Source organism: Neophocaena asiaeorientalis, unplaced genomic scaffold (assembly GCF_003031525.2).
Source record: "Neophocaena asiaeorientalis asiaeorientalis breed wild unplaced genomic scaffold, Neophocaena_asiaeorientalis_V1.1 scaffold67, whole genome shotgun sequence".
Classification (NCBI taxonomy): domain Eukaryota; kingdom Metazoa; phylum Chordata; class Mammalia; order Artiodactyla; family Phocoenidae; genus Neophocaena; species Neophocaena asiaeorientalis.
The window spans coordinates 2,159,350-2,185,612 of NW_020173731.1; the positions used below are offsets into that span (position 1 = coordinate 2,159,350).

Below are 26,263 nucleotides of genomic sequence, written 5' to 3' on the forward strand. Positions count from 1 at the left end.
TTACACAAATGTTTGTTGAATCAAAAGCTGTGGAGCTTCATCATTAATGTTAACATTCCATTGCCCAAAGATCTTTTTCGTTATTATGGATTTTTGGAGTCTGTATAATGATCTTTTCTTTTTCCTTAGGCACTGAAAATGAAGAAGCAGAAAGGGAATATCAAAATGATAATCAAGCAAGTTGGGTCCAACGTATGATAATGGCCTTGGTGAGTGACTCAGCTTTGTTTAATACCAGAGAAGGACGAGCTGGGAAGGTGCACAACTTCATGCTGGGCTTGAATCTCAATACATCCTATCCAATGTCTCCTTTGAGAAACTTTACCACCCAGGAGTCCTTGGAGGAAGATGAATTGGATGCAGCTGTAGCAGGTAAGTACACAAAATGTAATCCATGGAAGCTAATTCAGGAGATCTTTCTTCCTTCTCTGGGGAGGAGCATTTTAATTATTAATAGTAATTAATTTACAATCAAATTTTAAAACATGCATTGAATGTATGAAGGGCTCTGAGTTGTTTTTTTGGAAGTAGAAATACATTGAGCAGGAAATGACATCGTCATGTCAGCATAAACAGTTTTCATTGAAATATTGAGGGGGACTTTGATCCTCTCTATATTGGTCAAGGTTCACTCACAGCAAACACGAAACCCTCTCCCTTGTTTAAGCAAAAGAGGTTTAAAGTAGGTGCTTACAAAATTGTTCCAGGGCTTGGAGGAGCAAGCTCCAGTCTGAGCATCTAGGAATGACTCCAAAAACACTTCAGGATCACCGTGACAAACGCCCCCCACAACAATGCTTGGCAGTAGAAATAGCAGAAACATAGCCTCTGTCTCATTTCCCCCTTCAAATCTCACGTGGGTGTTTCTCCTTGGCAGAGCATAGGTCTCAGCAGATCCAGAGTTGGGAGGGGATCTGGTACACGTGGTCCTCAGCCTATCTCTCCAGTGCAGAGCAGCAATGTGTGCCCCCTAGGGGTGTGAGTGGAGTTGAGTTCGCCCATCTGCAGTGTCCCTTCCAGTTCTCTGAAAGGTTAGGTAACTTTCTTAAGGCCACTTAAGAACCTCATAAGAACCCACTCACTTTCAGGTTTGTCACTTAACCAAACTCCAAAGAATACTTGCCTTGATTCTTCAGTTCCATGCATGTTCCAAATTAAAAGGTAAATTTGTCTTGGTGACTAATCACTGCATAATTATCTTTCTTATAATGCACCTAGCATCTTAAATTTTTTCTACTTCTTCATACCATCTTTTTCCCCTTAACTGCCCAAATGTCATTTCTCAATCATTTCTGCCTAAGAACATTGACAGGAGGCTATGAGAATGTAAATAGAAAAATTTCCAAAACACTTTCTACTACTGTTTAAGGATTCTACCTATAAAAATTAGACATGGCTTTAGATCTTATTATTGTTTAGGTAATGCTGTTTCTGTTTGTTGCTTGAGCTTAAGGGAAATTGCAGAAGCAAAAGTTACCCCTGTTTTTAAACAAGAGGAGTAAAAACTCACTATATTTTGCATTATGTTTGTGGAATCAAAGTCTAGGACATGATTATATACCTGCAATGCAAACCCTTTCATATGAACTATAATAGAAGTCTATTTGTGATAAAGTCAGTGTCTCTTTTTAAATTCATCCAAAATAAAAACACTTGACCATACAATCAGTGATGTTATTTTTTTGTGTGTTACTTATGATTTAACTTATTGCTGTTACAATACCAATTAAATGTATCTTCTTTAGAAACAGGCTTTATGGATGAATTATGATGGGCTTAAACAAACAAACAACAACAACAAAAAAACTCAGCCTCATAGAGCAATTACGACTAGAAAGAATCATTAGTTATTTTACTCCATAGAAAAGGAAGATCAAAGAAGATAGCATCATGTTTACCTAGAATTCCTCAACTGAGCTAGAATTAGGACACTTGAATAGGCTTCTTGACATTGCTCAGAAGCCTTTCCCTTTGCTCACTCTTCCTCATAGCCCTCGGTTTTATCAGTCATCGTCTTGCTGATGTAAAAATGGAAGTTTCCTTGTGTGTACTTATTACATCTGTTTTATTTTATTACTTTGATCACAATACCAAGCATAGCTCCTTCTGTGGTTTGCACAGCACAAGTTCTGCACTAGACATTTTAACAGCTTCCTGGTGGTTTTGCAATAGTTTATGTAGATCTGGAGGTGTTAGCGTTGCTTGGAAAAATACAGTGCTCAGTTAAATTTGAATTTCAATTTATATATATATATATATAGAGAGAGAGAGAGAGAGAGAGAGAGAGAGAGAGAGAGAATATGAGTATGCCCTTTATAACATCATTTGGGACATCCTTGTATAAAAATTGTTTGCTATTTATCTGAAATTTAAATTTAACTGGACATCCTACATTTTTATTAGATATATTTGGTACCCTTAGGAAGTCCGCCTCTTTCATTATTCTCAGCGTATGTCAGATTGTTCTTCATTTCCATCTTTCTTCTCTCCTTTGTTCCTTCTTGCATTGCCACAGTATTTACAGAACTCCTTCAATGTGTGTGGCACTAGGGATCCAGTTGTCAACAAGACATGCAGTCCTTGCCCTCATGAAGACTAAAATCATTTCATGACCCTTCCTTGAAAATGTGATTCTTGGAGGGACTTATATACTTTATTTAACAATAATAGAAAAGTACAGTAAAACTAAAAGCCAGCAACCCTGATCCTGATGGAACACTGCTCCTCATGCAATAGTAAGTCCATGAGGATGCATGATCTTCATTTGCCCTCTCTCTAGTGCTTGGAGGATAATAGCTGTGCCTCACCTTATCTGACTTCTTTATTCGGTGCCTTTTGAAAAAAGAGTCAGGGACAGTTTTCATAAAATGACATGAAGAGATAGAAAATATTAATCATCCTAAAATACGATATTACACAGGTTGAATATTTCTTTTGTTGAGATATTTTGAAATGTTCTAACCTAAAATTGTTTTAGATTAATGAGCTTCAGAAGGAACTTTAAATATTATTTCTCAGTGTGTATCTCATTAAATTATACTTCAGTCACTTTATATTTATCCGATTGAAAAAACGTATACAGCATGTTGACTTTAGTCAAAAATCCAGTTCGGTGAGTGACAAGTTCATTCAGGTTTGTTGCTTCTGAACCAACATTGCTAAAAATGACTGCATTTTAGACTGAATATACTGAATTGATTAGTGCTTTTCAGACAAAGCCCTTACGAAAATAGACTCTGTTTATCTCCCTCTGGTTATTTCCAAATTTTAGAATAAAACTATATATGTTTGAAATGAAATGTTAAAAGGTTTATCATAAAATATTATCAACGTTGTTCACAAAATCGTCATTAAAACTTTTATTTATTATACAGTTAAAATACCACAATTCAAACATTAATTAAGGTTACTTCTCTTTTATTTTTAGAGATTTTTAAAAATCTTATCTAGATATTATGTTGGGGAAAATCTTACATTTAGTTTACTATTTTGTTTATATGGATTTTGTTTATACAGATTAAAATTCGAGCATTTTAGAATAATCTCTCAACCTAAAATGAGAAAAAGTTAGTGTTTTACTTTTGTGCCTATTGCTTCACCTTGCAGACCATCTTTTGAAAACAAGAGAAATAAGATGAAGAAATTCCCCTCATTTTTTTACTTCAAAATAGTTGTATACCTGTGGAAACTAATTCTGGAGAAGCTACTCATTAGTTACATGACTTCTTTCCTGTTTACTTTTGTGTTTATATTATTCACTGTGACATACACCATCTGGAATTAGAAATCAAGACATGAGTTCATTTAGGCCAGAGTTCAAAACACAAACATCCAAATATTTGTACATTATAAATTGAATCTGTGTGACGATTAACTCATTCACAGGTTGGGAAACCATGTAAACTTTAATTTACGGGAGGATGTTCTTTCATAGGGGCATTCATCAAACTTTCTATGACGTTTTAGTAGATATTAATAAATCGGGTTCAAGTTCAAATAAATTTGGAAAAACTAACAACTCCATCCCCCTCTTCACAATGCCATGGGATACCCTAATGAGTTTGAGAAATCCTACTTAAAGATGCCTCAAGTGTAGTACTTTAAAACAGCTTCACTTGCATTTGAATCCCAGCTGTGTCATTTATTAGCTGGACAGTCCTGAGCCATTACTTAGCGTAACCTCGGCTAACAACGATAGAAAAGTAGAGTGAAACTAAAAACTAGCAACCTGATCCTGATGGACCCGTAGGTTAGTGAGGAAGCAACAATCTTCATTGTTTACTCCAATGGTTGACTTATAAAATAGAAACAATTGTTACCTATCTTATAGAGTTACTGTCAGAATTAAGTAGCATCTCCACTAAAAAGTACTATTAGTCCAAGGCATAGTAAGGAAAATAGGGAACATGCATTATAATTTGTTATTATTTTAAGTTGTTGAATCTTGTGTTTCTCAAACCTATTCGATCATTGAACTCTTAATTTGTATATAGAATATCTGTTAATATCTTGCAAAACTATTTTTTTTTTACAACACAATTAAGAAACATTGCTTCCTGTCAGTTTATATGGAAGGTTGGAACCATGGTGTTTAGCTACATGCCAGAGCTGGGAATTGGTCCACCTGATGATTTTTCTCTCAAATGTAATCTTGGATTTGAAACAGGAAAAAGGAGACTATCAGCTTCATGATGAGAAGGGGGAACTCAAACAGAATAGGAAAGAAATAGTCTGTTTCTGGTTAATCTTTTAGCTAAAATTTAAAGCATCAGTTTATAAAACCAGAGAAAAATATTTGTGAATTATCATTGTACTTTATTATTTTAGGGAAAATCATGTCACTGTAAAAAAAATTCCCATTAATGTGTTTTTAATTTTTTATGCTTAATTGTGATAAAATACACGTATCAATGTGGTTTTCATGATTGATAGATGCATGTGTAGATTGCCTCTATACATTGTAGTTATTGCTTTTTTTTTAAGTTTTTTTTTTGATGGACCATTTTTTTAAAGTCTTTATTGAATTTGTTACAACACTGCTTCTGTTCTGTGTTTTGGTTTTTTGGCTGTGAGGCATATGAGATCTTAGCTCCCCTACCAGGGATGGAACCTGCACCCACTGCATTGGAAGGCAAAGTCTTAACCACTGGACCACCAGGGAAATCCCCAGTTATTGTTTTTTAAATTACCCATTTCAAACCCTTTTAGTCTTATGGCTGTGCCACTTTCTGAAGTAACAGTTTGACACTGTGTAGGGTTTAGACTTCCTGGACCTGGCTTGGAAACTTGACTCTCACAGTGTGAAACTGAACCTCTTAGGGCCTCATTTCCTTATCTTTAAAATGATACTAATAATACCTCCTTTGTCTTCTAAGGAGTTTTCTAAGGATGATAAATCTTATATATGAAATTTCTAATAGATTATAGATACTCAAAATAAAGCTGCTTTTAGGAGAAATAAAAGTACCCAAATATAAATTTCTAGCTTATTAGTAAAATATTTTAAAACTAATATAAGATAAAGATTCATAATTTTTCACCTTTTTAAAAAGCTCACATATGTAATTTTTAAACAATAAAAATTTCAGAGGAATAGATGTTACAGTGGGTTTGATAATATATATATATATTATATATATATATTTCAATTTTATAATTCTTAAGTTTCAGGTTCTGTGATAGATAGATATTTAGAATTCTGGCTGGTGGCAAAGTTCATTGTCACTACATAGATACTTGATAAGAAAATAGAATTAACCTGAAGATAATTATTTAAAGAATGGTATCTCTGTTCTCTCCTTTTTGGCCTAGGCATTCACCCTGGACATAGCAAGACTTTTTTTTTCTTTTTTAACTTGACCTGCCTTTTCATTCAGTTACATGACCTTATTCTTGTCTAACACCCCCATCCCCCATTGTTTCTTGGTTTTCTTTTTTATCATATTTGTTTTTCATCTAAGACCGTTTTTTTCACATCTTCCTACTTTCCTTCAGTACACATCACCTCAGATGTAAACTCTTTTCCACTTTATTTACAAACATCACTAGTAAATGTTTCTAACATTCATTTGTTATTCAGTATTTTAGAGATGAGAAATTTTTATAGATATGAGAGAAGAAAACAGTGACTGTTAACTAGAGAAACTTGTAAGGATATTAATGTTTTCTTAAGTAACTAAACCAAAGTCTAATTGAGAACTGTTTCAATTCACATTGAATAAGCGTGCTGGCTAATTGTCTCATTGGTGTTTTAGTTTCAGCTTCTAATGATGATGAGGACTGTGGATTTTAATCAGACATTAAGAATTTAAAGATTTACTTTCCTCTCTGATCTCTTGCTCTTACAATGTAGTGATAAAATCGACTGTGAGAGAATTGTAATCAGCATCATTCTTATTTAGAAATATATGGAAGGAATTAACATGTGATGGGTTTCTATCATGTACTGAACATTTTCTGGGTAATAGGTATTAACTACATTTTATAGGTGATTTTATAAACACAGGTTGCTCTGATCCTCTAGTTTTTGTTGTTTCCTCTATGAAAATGCTCACCAATGGAATTTAAAATCTGGCTGAGAGGTCATAATGCATGTCTAGCATGAGCACCTTCACTCTATCCTACTGTAATAAACCTCCCTCTTGAGCTTTGCTGCCCTTCTTTCTGACAGAACAAGTGGGAACGGGTGTGAGGACAAGGGGACAGAACAAAATAATTGCATGTCATTTCATTCAGTTCAAATCAATTTAATTCTGATCACATTTCTTTCTCCTAGGAAGAGGATTAGAATCACCACACATAGATGGGAACAGCAACATGTTATCAATATTATTTGTTCATAAAACTAATGATTTCTAGCCCCTGCTTTCCTTCAGATCCCTTGCCATCTCATCCTACTCTCCTCTTAAGTTGTAGCCGCCCTGTACTTCTTCAAACATACCACTCCTTACTCTGCCTTGGGGCCTTTGCTCTAGTTCTTCCCTCTCCCTGGAAGAAAATACCACCCCCTCCAAATCCTTAGATGGCCAATTCTCTCTTATGAATCTGGTCTCAAAGTCTTCTCAGAGAGGTCTCTCCTGACTACCTACCTGAAGTTCCTCCTTATCCCATTACCCTCTATTACTTCCTTCATTGCATTTATCACTGCCCGAACCATCATTTAATATATTTGTTTACTGATTTACCAGCACTGTGCTCTATTGGAGCAGAGTTTGCATCTCTCTTGTTCGGCACCTGGAGTAGGGCCTGAAGAGTAGCAGACAATACATGTTTGCTGAATGTGTCAGCCGGATTATTCTCTTAGACTCCCATCACCTAGAGAGATGCTGTGTGGGATCCCTTCAGACTCTGCCACTCCCAAGTTGTGTCATTTTAGAGATGAATTTAATGCATTTCATCCTCCATTTCTAGATATCCTCTATCTCACGTCTGTTCTAAGACTTAAGCAAGATAATGCACGAGGAAATGTTTTTAAACAGTAAAGATCTATGTAATGTGAAGTAATGCTATGACAGGGATCCTGGCACACAGAGCAGAGTTACTACTAGGGCCTGAGCCTTGCTTGCACTTTCCATGTATCATCCCACTTAATCCTCACAGCAGCCTTGTTGATAGAATCTTTTATTCTGATATTACAGAGGAAGAAACCAGAAGTCTCCAAGCCCTGAGGGCCTAACCATAGGGAATTGTCTCACACGTTTACATAACAAATACTTTTAATATCCTAAATAATGTTAAATGATTGTTTAATTCATTCTTTTCTTTTCTATCCTTTTTAAAGATCCTGATGAATTTGAGCAGATATATGAGCCTCTGGATGTCAAAAGTAAAAAGATTCATGTGGTGGACAGTGGCCTCACATTTAACCTGCCATACCCCTTGATCCTGAGACCTCAAAGAGGAGTTGATCTCGTCATCTCCTTTGACTTTTCTGCAAGGCCAAGTGACTCCAGTCCTCCCTTCAAGGTAAGGAGAATTTATGTCGCATTCCATTATCTGCCACATTCTTTTGCACTGCCTTGTAGCTACCTTAGTCCTCCCAATTTCTTATCCCTTTTAGCCTATTTTCTACATTATTTTCAGTAATATTTCCAAAACACAGATGTGATTCAGTCTCTTCCCTGCTTAAAAAAACGTTTACATGACTTCCCATGACCCTTGTTCAAGTTCGTAGTCCTGAGCAGGACAAGAATGATGCACCATATCTAAAGTTCATGAAGAAAATTAGGCTGAAATTTGGGAGTTAGCAGGTGAAAGATAAGTAAAACGATGCACGGGGAGTGTATACTATGAGAAGAGAAGAGGACATAAAATAGTAACTTGATGATTCAACAATAATATCAGGGGAAAAGGACAAAAACCAAGGAAATGTGCAGTTATAAAACCAAGTCAAGATATTTAACAAAAAAAAAAAAAAAAAAAAGATATTTAACAACAGGAAGTCTTTGGTGAAAAGAAGTTTCAATAGGGTTGAGAAGGCAGAAGTCATACTGCAGTAATTGGAGGGTTAAGTTAAAGTTAAGAAAATGGAGACAATTCTATAAACTGTTCAGGGAAGAAGGAGATGGACTATATCTGCAAGAGGATGTGGAGAATAAGAAAATTGTGTGTGTGGAGGGGTGCGTCGGAGGTACTTTGAGTGTGTTTAAATGTTTCGATGGTTAGGACTCATGAATGAAGAAATGTTATTGGAGAATGGACAGATGACATACATGATAGAGTTACACCCCTGGGAAGGTTACAGGGGTAGGGAGTGGAAGGGAGATACAAAAATACAGGTGGAGAGGAGTCTGGAAATGTCCGTATTGGGACAAAAGAGAAGGGGGGAAATTATGGCTGTGGATGGAGGTTAGTTGTTAGGCACTGAGAAGGGAAGATGGGAAAGTACTCACTTGATAACTTCTAACTTTTAGAATAATTAGGAGTCAGCATTATCTTTTGAGGGTGAGAGAATGGAGGAAGTGGAGTCTGCCTATATGAAGAAACGAGGAAAAGTTCTAACTAGGGCAATGTAGAATGATTGCTGGGCAGCACTCAAGTGAGACCACGAATGTTATTTGTTCCTTTTGCCTCAAACTTTCTTTAGATGCAGCTCAAATGTTACCTTTCTTGACCTCCACAGGTATAGTTTTAGTACAAAGGACTTAGTCAATTCTTCTAACACAGCGATTTTCATGTTCTACTGTCCATATTCGTTTACATCATATTGCTTCCACTGTCTATGAACTCCTTGGGGACTAGAACACTCATTGTGTGTGTGTGTGTGTGTGTGTTTTAATCATTTGGTTCTAATTGCTTTGTAAGTGCTAGCCCAAATTTTGAGTATGTAGGACAGTTTTTGTGGGTGAATGAATGAAATGCTGTAATAGATATGAAGTTATTGTTCCCATTTCATAGATTAAGAAATGGAAACTCACAGAAATTAAGTGAAATAGTTCATGATCTCCCAGCCAGGAAGAGTCAGTGATAACCCAGGTCCTCGGACATCTGTTTTCCTTTATATTGTACATGATTAAACTGTTCTTAAGACTAATAATGGTTATAACTCTTTAATATATATATAAACCTCATATTTTATTTTTATTTTTAAAAAATTTTTTGGCCATGCCGCAGGGCATGTGGGATCTTAGTTCCCTGACCAGTGATCGAACCCACGCTCCCTGCAGTGGAAGTACAGAGTCATAACCACTGAATCGCCAGGGGAAGGCCCCTAAACCTCATATTTTAAAAGTGCTTTCATATTTTACCTTTTTTGAGGCAGTTAGTGGTATTCAGACAAAGAAACAAGGATTGATGAGATAAGAAATCTCATCACATCAACAAATTAAATAAGATAATGGGTGAAAAGAGCATAGCTCAGGATCTGGCTAGGAAAGTGGTAGTTAAGAAGTAGTCAAGTTGGACCAAATTCTAAGGCTCCAGAATGAAAATGTAATGTTCTTCTCTTTTCACTAGCTGCCTCCTTTGTACACCCCTGCACTGTGTGCTATGTGCTGTGCACAGCAGTTAATGGTAACGCAGTTTTTTTTATAACTATGTGATATCTTTGTTTGTTTTTAAAATTTATTTTTATTTATTTATTTTATTTTTAGCTGCATTGGGTCTTCTTTGTTGTGCGCGGGCTTTCTCTAGTTGCAGCTAGCAGGGGCTACTCTTCATTGCGGTGCACGGGCTTCTCATTGCAGTGGCTTCTCTTGTTGCAGAGCACGGGCTCTAGGTGTGCAGTCGTCAGTAGTTGTGGCACGAGGGCTCAGTAGTTGTGGCTCGCAGGCTCTAGAGCGCAGGCTCAGTAGTTGTGTTGCATGGGCTTAGTTGCTCCACAGCATGTGGGAATCTTCCCGGACCAGGGCTCGAACCTGTTTCCCCTGCATTGGCAGGTGGATTCTTAACCACTGAGCCACCAAGGAAGCCCAAAATATGGTTCTTGATCTTGATAAAATTTTAGGTTTTGGTATGGGGGAAGACTTTTATACACAAAGTCATTTGGAAGGAAATTAAGTAACTTATTGTTAAATAGTTACTTGGGTTTATATAACTAGGTGTATTATAGGAGATCCATACGAAAATAGATTGGTGTGTCCTGGAGTAGATGAACAGGGAAATAAATGAAATAGGATGAAAATGGCACTGAAATGGCAATGAGCACATCTGAGGAGTGATCTGATTAGAGTGATAGATATTACACTCCAGTTAGGAGTTTACGGTTGGATGACAGCCAACAGAGAATCAATGAAGCGTTTCCAGCAGACAAATGACTTCATGAAATTGGAATTTTAGCATGATTAATATGATAATGAAAAGTAGGATGAATTGGAGGATGGAGAACAAGAGATTAAAATTAAGAGAGATTTACTGTAATGCAAGCATAGGACAGTGAAATACTGAACCAGGGCAGGTGACTGTGAAAACCAAGAGCAGGATTATTTGATGACCCATGAGCAGCAATGGCAGGTTCGCAGGTTCGTTTCAATGGATGACGCTACCATGATAGTTTAGAAGCTCATTCTGGTAGTAAGAGAAGCTGATTATTCATTTCACCAATGGGAGTGTAAAATGTCAAAGCCATCATTTTATATATGAATCAGAGCTCCACTACATTAATGAACTGATAGTGGAAGAAGGTTTTAGAATACTACTTTGTACCTCTAAAAAGAACCATTGTACTTTGTCTAGTTTTTAAACATACTTTGATTCACTATTTCCAATTAAGAAGAATACTTGTAAAAAATTTGGAAATTTGGAATATACATCAAGTGCTTCTGCTATTCATAGACAATGGCTACTGATACTTTGGTTTTTACTTTTTTTCTCTCTTCACTGTGTGCGTGCGTGCATGTGTGTGTGTTTATCAACACTAGGGTCATATATTTTTGCTTCTTTCTACTTAAAGTTACATTGTGAGCATTTTACTGTGCCATTAAATATTTTAAAAAACATAATTTTAAGCACAGCATGATATCTTTATATGTGGTTATGCATGAATTTATTTAACGATGCTCTCTTTTCACCGTTTAGGTTATTGCTATCTTGTCACCTTTTTCCTCTAATGATCAACCTTGTGCATGAGTCTTTAATCACACTTTTTATTCTTTCTTTAGTTGGCTTCTTAGATATGCATTAGTTAAGATTTTTAATAAGTATTTCCAGATCACTTTCCAAAAAAGCTGCACCATTTTACATTACTATATTAGATTGTACATGCAAGCCCTTGTTTTACACAGCTTTGCTGGCATGAAAAAAATATTACAGCTGTGCATGCTAATAGATGTGCTTTAGAATTATTTTGTCAGTTCCTTACATCCTACCCCTCTTCCTCGTATATGAATATATACTTTATCCTTTAATATTGGTTAAATTGGTTATTGGTTAATATATCCTTTAACCAATAACAATTGGTTATTGGTTAATATATCCCTCAACTAACCTTTAACTATCCTTTAACTACTGGTTTAGTATAGCATGAAGCCTATAATTCTGGAATGAATCAGAGACTTAATATAAAGGAAATTGCAATATATTATATGTAATACATTTTTTCCTCCAAAAATAAACTTCAGGAAATTCAAAGTGAACTTTTCAGCCTCATTTGGAATACTGAAAATGATTTTTTAGACTTACGAGTGTTGTTATATAGAGTGTCATTATAAGAATATTCATTTCAATATGGATCTAAAAGATTACTCATCTCTAATTTTTAAATTAATAAAAATATACTATTAATGCTAAAGTAGAATAGTTATTTTAGGTATAATATTGTAAGGTTTAAAAATTGAATCTACATCAAAGTTTTTGATAGAAGGGGAGAAGCTCCAATGCAATACCTGGATATAAGCAATATGATTTTATAAAGGTGATTAAATAGTGAATAATTTTCTATTTTTGAGACTAAAATATCGATACCATTTGAAATTAAAGAGTAGAGCAAAAAATTAGAACCGTTAACTTTATTCCATAAGTGTAGTTAAATCTCAGATGTTGTCAGGGAGATAGAGAATGATGGATATCATGGCTTTTGATAAAGGCAACAAAGTTCATATTATATTTTATAACTGGCCTTGAAAGGTCATGACGTCAATGTCAGTGATACTGGAGTTTTTTTTTTTTGTTTTTGTTTTTAGATTAGTGGGCACACACCCTAATAATAGTCCAAATATAAAGAGCCTCATGACTCTAAATAGTGTTATTAAATGATTTAAGAAAAACAGCTCTGTGTTTCATTTTGTCAAGTTTCTTTTTGTTAACCATTTAGTAACTTAGATATGTGCTATCCAAATTCATTTTACCAGTAGGATCCATCCAGGGAAAATTTTAATAGGGTTTATCTTTAATTTTGATCATAAAAATAAGCCAGGGTCTTCATATTCAAGTCTGCAAAATAAACAGACTAAATTTAAGGGGGAAATAATTTTGGATGTCTTGAGGAGAAAACAAGGAATATAGGGAAATTTAGTTTACTACTGGAGAGTTTTTTCCTTTACCTTACAAAATTTTATGGAGAATAATAGATTTGGGTTGCTATGCCATAAATTATGTTATTTTATATTATGTTGCTGTATATTGGACATAAATCTCACCGTTTTTCAGGCCTTGTAAAATGCTCAATGACCAGAAGCCAGAACAATGGGTTCATTCTCTTAAAAGAGAAAGAAAGGGGAATTCCCTGGCAGTCCAGTGGTTAGGATGCCACACTCTCACTGCTGAGGGCCCAGGTTCAATCCCTGGTCGGGAACTAAGATCCCACAAGCTGTGTGGCACAGCCAAAAAACTAAAATAAAATAAAAAATAAATAAAAATAAAAGGAAAGAAGGAAGGAGAGGAGGCAATGAAGGAAGGAGAAAAAGAAGAGAGAAGCAAGGAAAATTTTAAATGAGCCAGTCTTTACAAATTATAGAAGCAATATATCTAAATTAACTTTATCTCCCTATATTTTCATTCAAGGTCAAAATTTCATTTACCCACAAATAACACAGAAAAAGAATCTGTATTTTTCCACACTAACTTGATTTATTTATTGACCTTATGGCATGATCCTTGGTTTAGAACCTCTGTATATGATGTACTTGTGGTTTTTAGGTTGGATGAAACCAGCATGGCCAAACCAATCCAAGTGTTAGCTCTGTGGGCATCAGTCCACCATGTCTGATGAAAGGAACTGCATGTTATTAAATGAAGCATTTACAGATTTACCTCTTGTGTTAGTTTCCTGGGGCTGCAGTAACAAATTGCCACAAACATGGTGGCTTAAAACAACAGAAGTGTATTTTCTCACAGTTCTGGAGGCCAGAAATCGAGATCAAGGTGTCCTCAGGGCCACACTCCCTCCGAAAGCTCTACAGGAGAATTCTTCCTTGCCTTTTCCAGTTTCTAGTAACTCCAGGCTTTCCTTGGCTTGTGGCTGTATAACTCCTGTCTCAGCCCCTGTCTTCCTATGGCCTTCTCCTCTGCGTGTGTGTTCTTGTAAGAACATGTGTCTTTGGATTTATGGCTCACCCAGCTAATCCACAATGATCTCATCTCCATACCCTTAATTACATTTGCAAAAACCCCTTCTCCAAATGAGGTTGCATTCACAGGTCTTGAGTGTTGAGGGCATGGACTTGTCTTTTGGAGGGCCACCATTCAACCCATTACACCTGTATTGGTCATGGAGGATCAGATGCCTTGTGATGAGGAGATATACCCAACATTAATTTCTCCTTACATATTTTGGTGAATGTATAGTAACCTCTTAGTGAAAAAGAACTAAGGAGAAGTACAAAGTGCTCTGTAAATTCTATACACTGTTAGATATAGAAAATTATTTCATGTCTATTGCATTATAAAGCTCTTGGAACCTAATATAATACATTTTTTGGAAGTGGGAATGACCATAACCACAAAATAATGAATTCTAAATTGTTGTTTATATTCATTGTATCTTATACAATTGTTGCTTCAATAATTTTTTAAAATTCTGTAAATTTATTTACACAATTATACTCCATACGTCTCCCCAATCTAAAAATAGATTTTGAATAATGATAAATGTCTTAGAAAACACATAGCCTAGGTTTATACAGAAAAAAAAAACCTCATTTCCTCTAGAGAAAAGCTAATTTATTATATATATATAAATTTAATTTAAGTATATATTTACATATATAAATAAGTAAAATGGCATATATATGCCATTAACACTATAGTTTGAATATATTTCTATGTTATTTAGATTGTTTTTCCTATCTTTCAAGATGTTTTAGTACTTAAAAATGAGCACAATATCTTACAAAGTATCACTTGGAAGGACACTATCAAGTTTTTATCTCCACAGAAAATCATTTTAGTTAGTACTACATGAATTTACCATGAATTAGTCTGTGGAAATCTGAACTGTCTGAGGTGTCAAACAATAACCAAAGTGGATGGTTAGAACACAGTTCTGGCATATTGCTGTAATTTGTGGAGCAGCAATTTTTTTGCTCACTGCATTCTTCTAAAATACTCTTTTCAAACTCGTCTGCTCTATTTATAGTTGTGTCATTGTTTCTTAGCCATTACAGACAGAGAAACAAGACATCAGAGAGGAGATGGCTTTTCCATCCTGTAATCACTGCCTTTATAGTCATCAGTTTTTAATCTTTTCCATGTCAGGATCATATAAGGAAAGGGAAAGTTTCTATCACTTCCTGATTCCAGCGTAAAATATTTATCTAAAAATAGCTCGGTCTTTTACCTCACACAATTCCCCTTTTCCTCTTTCTCCACACATCCACACATCACTGGTCATACCCTTGAGTCATGTTTGGAAACACTAGAAAGCTCCTTCTTTTCCTTGTTCTCACGCAATTCCACAGCGTGAACTTTTAGTTTTATTTTGATGTTGAATAATCCTTAATGAATAACTGTGAACAGTGCTAGACAAGAAATAACAGGCTGAATAATTCAGCTGAACAGGAAGAAAAATGGTTTAGAGATAAAAGTTTTCTCAAGTTTCTAACAAACAATTATTCATATATATGTATGGGATTTTCTGTGAAATATAATCACATTTAGCTTAACAGTTTATGAAACAAATGCTTTAATATAAATCAAATCCTTTGTTCTCCCAGATTTTTATTTCTCAGTAAATGGCATTGAGAGAGTCGATCAACTTAAAATTCACGACATTCTAGAAGCATCAGGAACAGTGAAAGTTCAATGAAAAACATATTTTTCTCTGAATTTAAGGTGCTATTTTATTTTATTTTTTATATTTTTCACATCTTTATTGGAGTATAATTGCTTTACAGTGGTGTATTAGTTTCTGCTTTATAACAAAGTGAATCAGCCCTCTTGCGTCTCCCTCCCACCCTCCCTATCCCACCCCCTAGGTGGTCACAAAGCATAAGGTGCTGTTTTAAAGTACTTGTTTTCTTAAATATAAATTACTGAGTTTTTAAAAATACATGATCTCATTTAATCCTCACAGCAATGTTCAGGAAGATAATAGTGCTAACTTTATTTTACAACTCATTTATTTATATATGAGTTGCTGAGAAATAAGAAACAGCTGAAATGTAGATAAAATGGGATTGGGAGCCTGCTATTTCAAGGATAGTACACAACCTGGTCCATGTGCGTTTGTTGTTACTTATGATCCCTATGGTGCCATTAGGAGAGCATCATTGCATAATTCCTCCCACAAAATAATTTCTTCCCTGTTTAGCTGTAGTGATAAGCGGTTTGTCTCAGATCACCGAGCTTGCAAGTCAAGATGTGCTGGGCCTTTCAGGCTGCACAGCCCAGGCATGAAGCCATCCATCATGTTCCCTGCCTCTTCCATACTGCACTATCATATCTATTTTTTATATTTCCCATTGATTTATAATCCCTAAGTATCCAAGGACAGCCTCTCTCTTATGCCTAGAATATAGGTGCTCAATTATAACGTTGAATGAATTAATAAGCGCTCTGAGGAAATAGTCCAGGTATACTGCAAAATCTCACGGCAAATAAATACTTTTTTCATAGCATTTGCCACAGTTTTAAACCTGAAGTGTTATTTGATTACTACCAGGCTATGTACATCCCATAAGAACAAGAGTTTCACTCAGTGTTATGTCCCCACCTCCTAGCATGGAACTTAGATTGGCAACTAATGATTATCATTGAATGAATCAATGTGACTACAAAAGTAGTTAAAAAACTTAAGATGATAGTGGTCATTTCTCTAAAACTTCCCTCCTTTAGGGATTTCCCCAATACCATTGCTATCTCTCTTCCTTTTTCCTCTTTTCTTTCTTCACTTTTCCCCTTCCATCTCTTTTCTTCTCTTTACTGACATGTATTTGTCAAATATTTGCATAGCATGAAATGACAGGCATGGTTCTAAATACTGCACTCATATTAATTTATTTAATTCTAACAGCAGTCTTATGAAATATGTACTATCATTGCCATCTTTACTTTATATTTGAGGATATTGGGTGTGGAGACATTAAGGAACATGCCCAAAGTCCCAGAGCTTGCACTTTAACTCAGGCAATCTGGTCCCGGAGTTGGTGCTTTTCCCACTACCACAGTCTGCTTCTTATTTGTCCTTTTTGCCCTTCAGCTGCATTTCAGTAGAAATAAGCTCTATTCGCTGCACCTCTCTGTATCGATTTATGTTCTTTAGTTTAAATGTAATTATTTTTTGTGCTTACCCGTTGTGTTAGTCAGCCTTGATGCAGAAACAAACCTGAAACCTCAGTAGTCGACAGCAACCTTGTATTTCTTGGTCACGTTACATGTCAGTGGATGCAAATCAGCTCTGTGTCTGTGTGCCAGGTGTCTTCTCATTCCAGTAAGGATGTATAAGCCTTTTATCCGGAAGGAAGTTCATATGTGGAAGCAATGACAATCTGCTACGCCCATTAACTAACTCTTGGTTCCTCTGTATGGCCAATTCTTGGCCACTGCACACAGAATAACAAGTGATGCCAGAAGCTCAGCTTCTTTTCATAAACAAAAGCAAAGAAAAGAAAAGAAAAAAAAAAGCTAATTCAGGGCAACTCAATGTTTTTGCATTCAGAAAATGTATTAATTTTTAATCAGTTTTGTGGAGAAGATGCAGGTAAAAAATCAGTAACAGAGTGCTCCTCATTCTGCTTCAACAAATTCTTTTTGACTCTGAAGGGTTAAAAAGCATTCACTTGGCTTATAAATGCCCAGAACTCATAATATATGCTTATTTCTCTAGCAACTGCATCGACGTAATTTCATTCAGTTCAGTTCGTTAATAATTTTTCAATGCCTCCTATGGAACTAGCCCTATACAAAAAGTTGACAAAATAATAGTGAGTTTGTTTATGGAGTAGTTTTATATATTTTGAGATTGATAAGCTTCTTAAGAACAGGGTCATTTTTCATCCTAGCAAGGAGCATACTGCTAGCACATAGTAGACACCTAACTAATATTGAATAATGTGCAGACCAACTGAACAAATGATCTTTCCCTCTCTTCCATAGGAACTTCTACTTGCAGAAAAGTGGGCTAAAATGAATAAGCTCCCCTTTCCAAAGATCGATCCTTATGTGTTTGATCGAGAAGGACTGAAGGAATGCTATGTCTTTAAACCCAAGAATCCTGATGTTGAGAAATGTTGCCCAACTATCATCCACTTTGTTCTGGCCAACATCAACTTCAGAAAGTACAAGGCTCCAGGTACATTGGGAGTTATATTCTGTAAAGTAGAACTCTGATAAAGACTAACATTAAGCTGGTTCATACTGACACTGCCATACCAGCTATTACAACATTGAACACTTCCCTTACCTTGATAAATGGCTACTATCCTGAGACCCCGAGTACTCCCCCTCTTTCTTAGCCCAAGAGCCCCTGGCTCCTCATCATTCAGAAACTGAAGGGTGAACAACTAGCTCAGTAAAAATCTCTGGGGCTTTACTCCACAACCTCAGATTGTATTTGTTCTGATTGAATGGTACCCTTGTCATAGGCATTGTTAAATATTTTAAATACTACCCTTGTAAGGGAGGCTTTGTTTCAGAACAAATCATGCAAAAAATTCTGGGAATGTTAACTGGCCATAAAAATTAATGTTATCTAGCAGTACGATATGGCTAGTAATTTCAGCTTGCCATGTTATATTCCATAAAAAAAAGAGAATCAAATTTAAGGCATTTTGTTTTGCCACATCCAGAGGAGTCTATAGACTCTTCTGTATCCTGGAAGATACTGATTAACAAAAGGAGATCTAGAGATTGACAGTCAAGATGCTAAATGCCTCAAAATCATATTATTTTAGGACCAGAAAATGTAGCTGTGAAAGGACAGACAAAAAATAGTCATGGAGACTATGGAGAAGACAGTGATCTTCTTCTAGATAGTGGAGGGAGTCAGAGAAAAAAATCAAGAGAGGTGGAGATTATGATGTCATACTTCAACACAAAAGAAGGAAGAATTTGTTGGCATTTTTAGTTATTGAACAGTGGAATACTTAAAACCTAGAAAAATTTCAATTTTCTATCACTATTAATTCTCAAAAATAGGATGTGGAGGGGATTCCCGTGACATGAAGACAATTAATGTTTGGATTTGGATTCTACCAGAAGCAGATTCCAAGCAAAAGGTTCAAGTGAAAATGGTTTATTTGAGTGAACTAGGAAACTTTAGTAAGAGAGCAGGGAACTGATAAAGGGAAGAAAGGCAGACAACAAAAGATGTGTTAGTAAGCTACTACCACGAGGAGAACCTGATCCTGCTGGGAAACTCTAGGAAATGAAATAGAACCTATGGTCTGGAATCATCCTTCCCACTTACACAGCAAGTGGCAAGGGAACTGGGGAATTTATATACCAACACCATAGAGTCTTTGGTTGACTGCTTCCTGGGACAGAGTATTATCTACTGGAATTTCCAGCCTGATGCTAGTGAGCAAAGCATCCTTGAACAGTAACAAGGAGGAGTAGAAAGCTCTTAGGCACAGAGATGCTGAAATTGGTAATTAGAATTTGCCCACGAAAATGGTCAAGTCCAGGAAATATAGGCAGAGGCCTAATACTGTATACTAAGGATTATATGACCCCTGAAGGGGCTACCAATGTTGTGTTTATGGCTATTTGTATGTTTTATGCCCTGGATTTTAGAGGTAATTTGTGGTTTTCAAAATAACACCATTTGAGACTCTTATATTAGGTGTTCCAAGAGAAACTAAGGAAGAGAAAGAACTAGCTGATTTTGATATTTTTGATGACCCTGAATCACCATTTTCAACCTTCAACTTTCAATACCCAAATCAAGCATTCAAAAGGCTGCATGATCTGATGTACTTCAATACCCTGAACAACATTGATGTAAGTATCTCCTACAATCATTGACAATGTCAAATACTTCCATATAACATGAACATAGCAATACCTCATTTTAATTAATTAAAAGTAAGGTTTATGAACGACACCCAAACTGTACCATTTTATTTTTCATGAATTATTCTATTAATCTCCAGAACAACCCCATAAAATTCACAAATAAGAAAACAAATGCCTCCAAATTGGCAGAGCCCACATTTCATAATATTATTTGATTGAAGGATAGTTATCCTCAGCTTCTTTCCCAAAGTGTCTAGTGTATTTCTCATATGAAAAAATAAATTTTAATTAGGAAGAAAAGTGATAAAATGGAAATATAAGAGTGAGAAAGTGAGTGTAACCAGAAGTGTAGTTAATCTGCAAAAATAGCATGACTTTTCATGGATACACTCATGCTTTTAAATGTCTTTATATTTGTGGATCTTAGAAATGTCTCCTAAAGTAGTAGTCTCTCCATTTTTAGCCCTGGAGATATCAAGTATGCTTTGCTTCAGAAATATAAGAAACAAGTCATTCTCTTCAGTATTATTCCAATCACTAGTTTATCTGCTGCTAAAATTCTGTCTCTGTGTAAAATTCTTTAGCTGCTAACTCACCATTTAGGACTATTGTGTAATTGGAATCATGTTGGCTTGCGGTTCCACATCGTAGTGTCTGACAAATGGTTATCAGTTGTAAAAGCCTAAGTTCATTGGCCTAATCAGATTTTGCACATTAGAAAAAAAGAATAAAAGAAAAAGAAAGAAAGAAATCAGATGGAGAGGGAAAGGTATCATGCCTGATTTGTCAGTCTTTTTGGAGACTGTATGAATGGAGTCAAAGAATGTACTGTGCAAATGAGTCTTCCATGCATATGAGATTTAATTACATTTTGTGATCTAATAGAATACTGGCACATCTAGTTTGCGTGTTTGTTTAGTTTGGTCTGAAACTAGTAATGATCAATTGTGTGCAGTTATAACAGTTACACCATAATACATTTATTCATCAATGTCTTTAATTTTTGTAAGCATATAAAATTTTTCCCAATAACCTTCAGTTTCTGCAACTCTAAAGTGTTTCTTGTCAGCCTTCATTTGTGAATATGCGATAATTCAAGTAAAACACGCTTAACAACATTTATAGAATATATCATTGTCTAAATAGATTTATTCCTTTTTCTTTTATATTCAGTGAAAATCAGAAGTCCATATGCTACATTGTTTCTGTGGTGATGGTGAAAATTTAAAGAATATTAAGAGAAAATCAGCATTTTAATCTATGATTCATAGGGAGCAAACAGACATTCTCAAAATGGAGTTGTGTTTTATGAAACCTCATGCTGTTAAAATAGAAAAGAACTAAGGGTTAATACAGGAGTAATCCTATATTTCCAGTATGAAGCCAGTAAACTCAAAATTATATTTTGTACTCCTTGGGATGAAATGTATTAAACTTGATCAGTTGTCCTAAAATGGAAAAAAATAGCTTATAGGAATAGATAAATACCCTATTGGACTTGGGAAAATAAAAGGACACATACACAAAAGTATATCTGTATATAGACATACATGTATATGTGCGTGTGTGTCTATATATATATGTAACTTACACAACTACATTTCTCTCATTGTTTTCAGTTTTGGTTTATGTAAAACCTTGTAAGCTATTGTCTGTAAAGGATGATATAGTTCTATTTATATATTTTACAAACATTCTTCAAAGTAATTTGTTTGACACATAGATGAAACAGTTAAAGCCTGAACAAAACCAGACTGAATTCCAAAATAACTGTCCTGAGCTCATCAGATACAGATTTTTCACAAGCCATTTAATTAAGCAGGTTTTAATTGCTCCTAAGAAGTTTTCTGACACAGTAAGTAGAAGCAAGGTCATAGACTTTATATCATGTTTAGCTCTTAGATGGGCTATTTGTGTGACTTTGAATAAGCTAATTAAACTTTTTGAGGCTCAGTTTCCTCACCTCTGAAACAGGTGTCACAGCACCTATCATACTGGCAGTAGTGAATCTTGAATCAGGTGACGTATGAACAGTGCCCTGCAAATAGAAGCTGCTTAATAAATGGGAACCATAACTATGTGTGTCTATATCCCTTACCACGATGGATACACCTCAAGACCTTTGCAAATGCCCAGAATTAAGAATATAGACAAGTCAATATAGGTAATGGCAGCCTAGGCAGTAAATACATATATTTTTTGAATGAATGAATGTAGGCTTCCTCTTAAATTATATGACCATTGAGACTTCTGTTCAAGTGATTCTTGGTTGTATATATGTGTGTGTGTGCCTCATACCCAGGTAAGACTTCAGTTTTCACTGACATGTAGCTCTCCCTTGATGACTCCCATTCCCTGCTTTTCACCAGGAAAACACATTTTATCAGAATCGAAGCTTCTTGGTAAGTGATGATAAATAAAGAACAGCCAAACTCTGAGGTAGGATGCTGGGTCACTAGGCTCAGTCATGAACCAAATCACTCATTTTCACACGATTCGACGAGAGTAGGTGACTTATTCACACTGCAGCAACACAACACATGTTTACTTGCCACAGACTGTTGGAATTTTTCACCAGTTGTGGACACTGTGTATATAAACTCTTCTAATGCAAAGACATCTGACCACCAATCCCATGGAGGCAGTTTTCAACTCTGTGGCCACCACCACCGTGACTTAAGGCAAATTTTCATCTTCAATTCACATTCTGACTTAAATCTTTACTTTGAAAATGTCAACCTGTCTCTGACAGCTCTGTTGCTGTGCTTCTGTTGCTTCATTTTCCCCAGAGATTCTAGCAGCCCTGCTTTGCTGAAGCTAAATTCCAGTTCATCTTTAGAGAACTTCTGTTTCTGCTCACTTCATGACAGCAGGCTGGGTTTCTCATTAGTGTCGGGTTTCTGCACTTACTCAGTCCTCCCAAATTCCTTTTCACTGAACGTTGCCTAAGTGCTTTTTACAATGGCAGCATTTCATGGGGGTTTTTCTGTGTGTCTTTTTTTTTTATTTTAAGAAACCTAATATATAGTGACTTACACTGGTAGACATGTGGTATGTGGAAAATGCAGAGGCTTTCGAGTTAAACCAAATTGGGTGCTCAGATTTTTGCTTGTGCCTCTTCGCTAGGTGACGTTGGGCGTGTTGATTAACCTTTCCAAATTTTACTTTCCTCATTTGTAAAAGGAAACAATGATACAGATTTTTATAGGATTGGGATGAGGATTAAGTAAAAGAATATAATTTAAGAGCTTGGTGCGTATGAGACACTCAATTGAAACAGGTAATATGTTAGTGATAATAATTACTATCCGTGTCCAAATTTATCTTCTGCTTTTAATTATAAATTTAAACCCTTTAAAAACGATGACTCGCCTTATTTACCTTGTATCCTCCAGAGGTACTGATCACAATGCCCGACACCTAAAATAAATATGCAACAAAATTTTCATAAGTCATTTAAAAAATGTCATCGACTTACTGGCAGAAACTGTTGAAGAGTTTAATGTAATAGGAGGAACGAGTAGTGAGTGTCAGGATACAGGGCCTGTTGGTGGGAGGCAGATGCCTGTCTGTGGAGAATCTCCAGGCCATGTATGCCTGGCCAGGTAGTGTGACTACATGCTGTACCCATAAACTACCACCTCGATCTAGAGGAAATACACTTTCTGAGGTCTCTTTTCCAGGACCAGTTATCACAGGAAAATGTACTGTTATGCAGTCTCACTCATTCAGTTTATTCATTCAGTTGGCATATTCTAAAGACAGTGACAGCATATGCCAATGCTACATAATCATGAGCTTTTAAAATTCTTTCTCCAGTGATCCTGTAAAGTGTTAAATATTAAGGGTTAATTAAAATGAGGAAAAGTGTATATCCAGAAGGACTGGTATTTACTTCTTCATTTACTGATATTTCATCATCATGTTAAGAGTGTCTAGGTACAAGTTAAAGTTTTTATCTTTTACAAAATAATTTAGAAGATTATTATGTATCATAGCCTTATTTTTTTATGTGATATCTCTAGGCATTTCTTTTTAACTGAAGTATAGCTGATTTATAATACTGCGTTAGTTTCAGGTATATAGCACAGTGATTCAGTTATATATATATGGATATCTATATCTATATCTCTATATATATATGTTTCCTTTCAGGTTTTTTTTCCCTTTTAGGTTATTACAAAATATTGAGTATAGTTCCCTGTGCTATACAGTATGTCCTTGTTGGTTATAATGGCCTTCTGTATCAGGCCCAAATTCATTTACCTTTAATGCTACCTATAATCTTTTTATATCTTATTTACTTATTAATTCAATACATATTTATTGAGTATCTACTGTGTTGTATCCTTAGGAACTAAGGATACAGCAATGCACAAAACAAAAAGAACAAGGAAAACTTTTGAGTGCTTAATATAAGCCAGATATTTCCTTTTCAAATATTCAGCATTCACAACTGGCCCATGAGGTAGGTATTTTTTATTTCTATGTGAGGAGACCGAATCATGGATTACATAGGCTGATTGCTGGAAGTCACACTGTTATGTTGAGGAGCTGAGATGGGGCCAAAGGTTTTTTTCTCACTCTTTCCTCCCTTTTGAACCATCTATCTTTCAAGAAGACTTATGTCGTAGTATACCCCAAACACAGCTTCCTTTCCAGCCAAACCACTTCCCAGATGTTTCCTGTACATGCCATGACCTTCCGTCTTCAGCCTCTTTATGAGATTATCCTTTTACTGAGAATGCCCGGTCTTTCCTCTCCACTTATCAAATCCTGCTTGTTCTTCAACTCAACTCAAATCTCATTGTCTCCATGAGTTGAGCTTTATCCTGTTTAATTGACCTCCACTGAGCACCTCTGGGCAGTCATTAATTTCACAAATTTTTATTCTTCCCCTCCCGTGTTCTAAGTGCTGGGATAAAACATGACAAGACTACTTAAGGCCCCTACTTTCATGACACTTTATTGGGAAGCAGGCATTAGCCAGTAAATCCACAGTGATTTACTCCAGAATATCTTCTTGCATTCTGCTATATTTATAATTTTTATTTCTCTCTCAAAATATACTGTAACTTTCTTTTAAGGCTCATTTTAAATTTTCTGTTGTGCGAATCCAGTACTTACTTTTGGAGCGCTTCCAATCTCACGTCTCTAAATTTGTTCCTTTGGGGGAAAGATTATATTTTTCATGTTTTCTTTTTTTTCTTTATGCCTTTACTGCCAAATATTTAAAGGATCTGGCAAATTGGGAGACTATTAAATGGCACAGGTAAAAGATGACACCAGTCTTATTTGGGGATAGGTGATGGGGATGAAGAGGGTTGAGATATAAGGACCCCTGCAAGGATAAAACTGACGGGAAGGATTTGGTCTCTCAATAACTTTTGGGGGGGAATGAAAGAGGAAATTAGGTGTCAACACTATTGATGATTACTCCTAGTATCATTTTAAAAAATAGGAAGACTCAAATATAACATATCGCCTTTTCAAACACATCTTATTGTACCATGTGTCATGCCGAAAGGTTTGAATTTAGCAACTGACGTGATGCTGAGCTCAGCCACTTCTGTTTACATCACAGGATTATACATCAGGGGTCCCCAACTCCCGGGCCAGGACCAGTGCCTGTTAGGAACCGGGCCGCACAGCAGGAGGTGAGCAGCGGGCAAGTGAGCGAAGCTTCATCTGTATTTACAGCCGCTCCCCATCGCTTGCGTCGCCACCTGAGCTCCGTCTCCTGTCAGATCAGCAGCGGCATTTGATTCTCATAGGAGCGCGAACCCTACTGTGAACTGCGCGTGCGAGGGATCTAGGTTGCGCGCTCCTTACGAGAATCTAATGCCTGATGATCTGAGGAGGAGCTGAGGCGGTGTTGCTAGGGCTGGGGAGCGGCTGCAAATACAGATGATCGTTAGCAGAGAGGTTTGACTGCACAGAGTCCATAATAAATCAGCTGCTTGCAGACTCATATCAAAACCCTATCAGTGAGTAGCAAGTGACAATCAAGCTGCATCTTACGGAGTAGACTGGACATAAGCAACACACTTCGGGTGTCACTGTCTCCCAGCACTCCCAGATGGGACCATCTAGTTGCGGGAAAACAAGCTCAGGGCTCCCCCTGATTTTGCAATATGGTGAGTTGCATAATTATTTCATTATATAGTACAGTGTAATAGTAATAGAAATAAAGCGCACTTATAATAAATGTAATGCACTTGAATCATCCCGAAACCGTCCCCCGCCCCACCCTCCTGCCAGGTCTGAGGAAAAATCATCTTCCATGAAACCGGTCCCTGGTGCCAAGAAAGTTGGGGACCACTGTTACACATCACAACAAACGGGTAATCTGAAAAACCTGGTTAATGGTTTCACAGTGTTAATGCGCCACCTAGTGGTTTGACATGCACATTCTAATTGCATATTTGGGTTTTTC

At 36.1% G+C, this 26,263-nt stretch overlaps 1 protein-coding gene across 3 annotated transcripts in view; it reads left to right on the top strand.

Moving 5' to 3' along the window:
* Positions 1-26,263, top strand: part of PLA2G4A (phospholipase A2 group IVA) — a 152,658-nt gene that overhangs the window by 122,191 nt on the left and 4,204 nt on the right. For 2 of the 3 annotated variants that reach the window (XM_024751088.1, XM_024751089.1), the window contains exons 14-17: positions 130-372; positions 7,781-7,965; positions 17,968-18,163; positions 19,655-19,812. In XM_024751088.1, the coding sequence (XP_024606856.1) occupies positions 130-372; positions 7,781-7,965; positions 17,968-18,163; positions 19,655-19,812 (782 nt within the window). Of the gene's footprint in view, positions 1-129; positions 373-7,780; positions 7,966-17,967; positions 18,164-19,654; positions 19,813-24,181; positions 24,296-26,263 lie in introns of all 3 variants that reach the window. The other variant, XR_003003926.1, reaches the window with a different exon arrangement.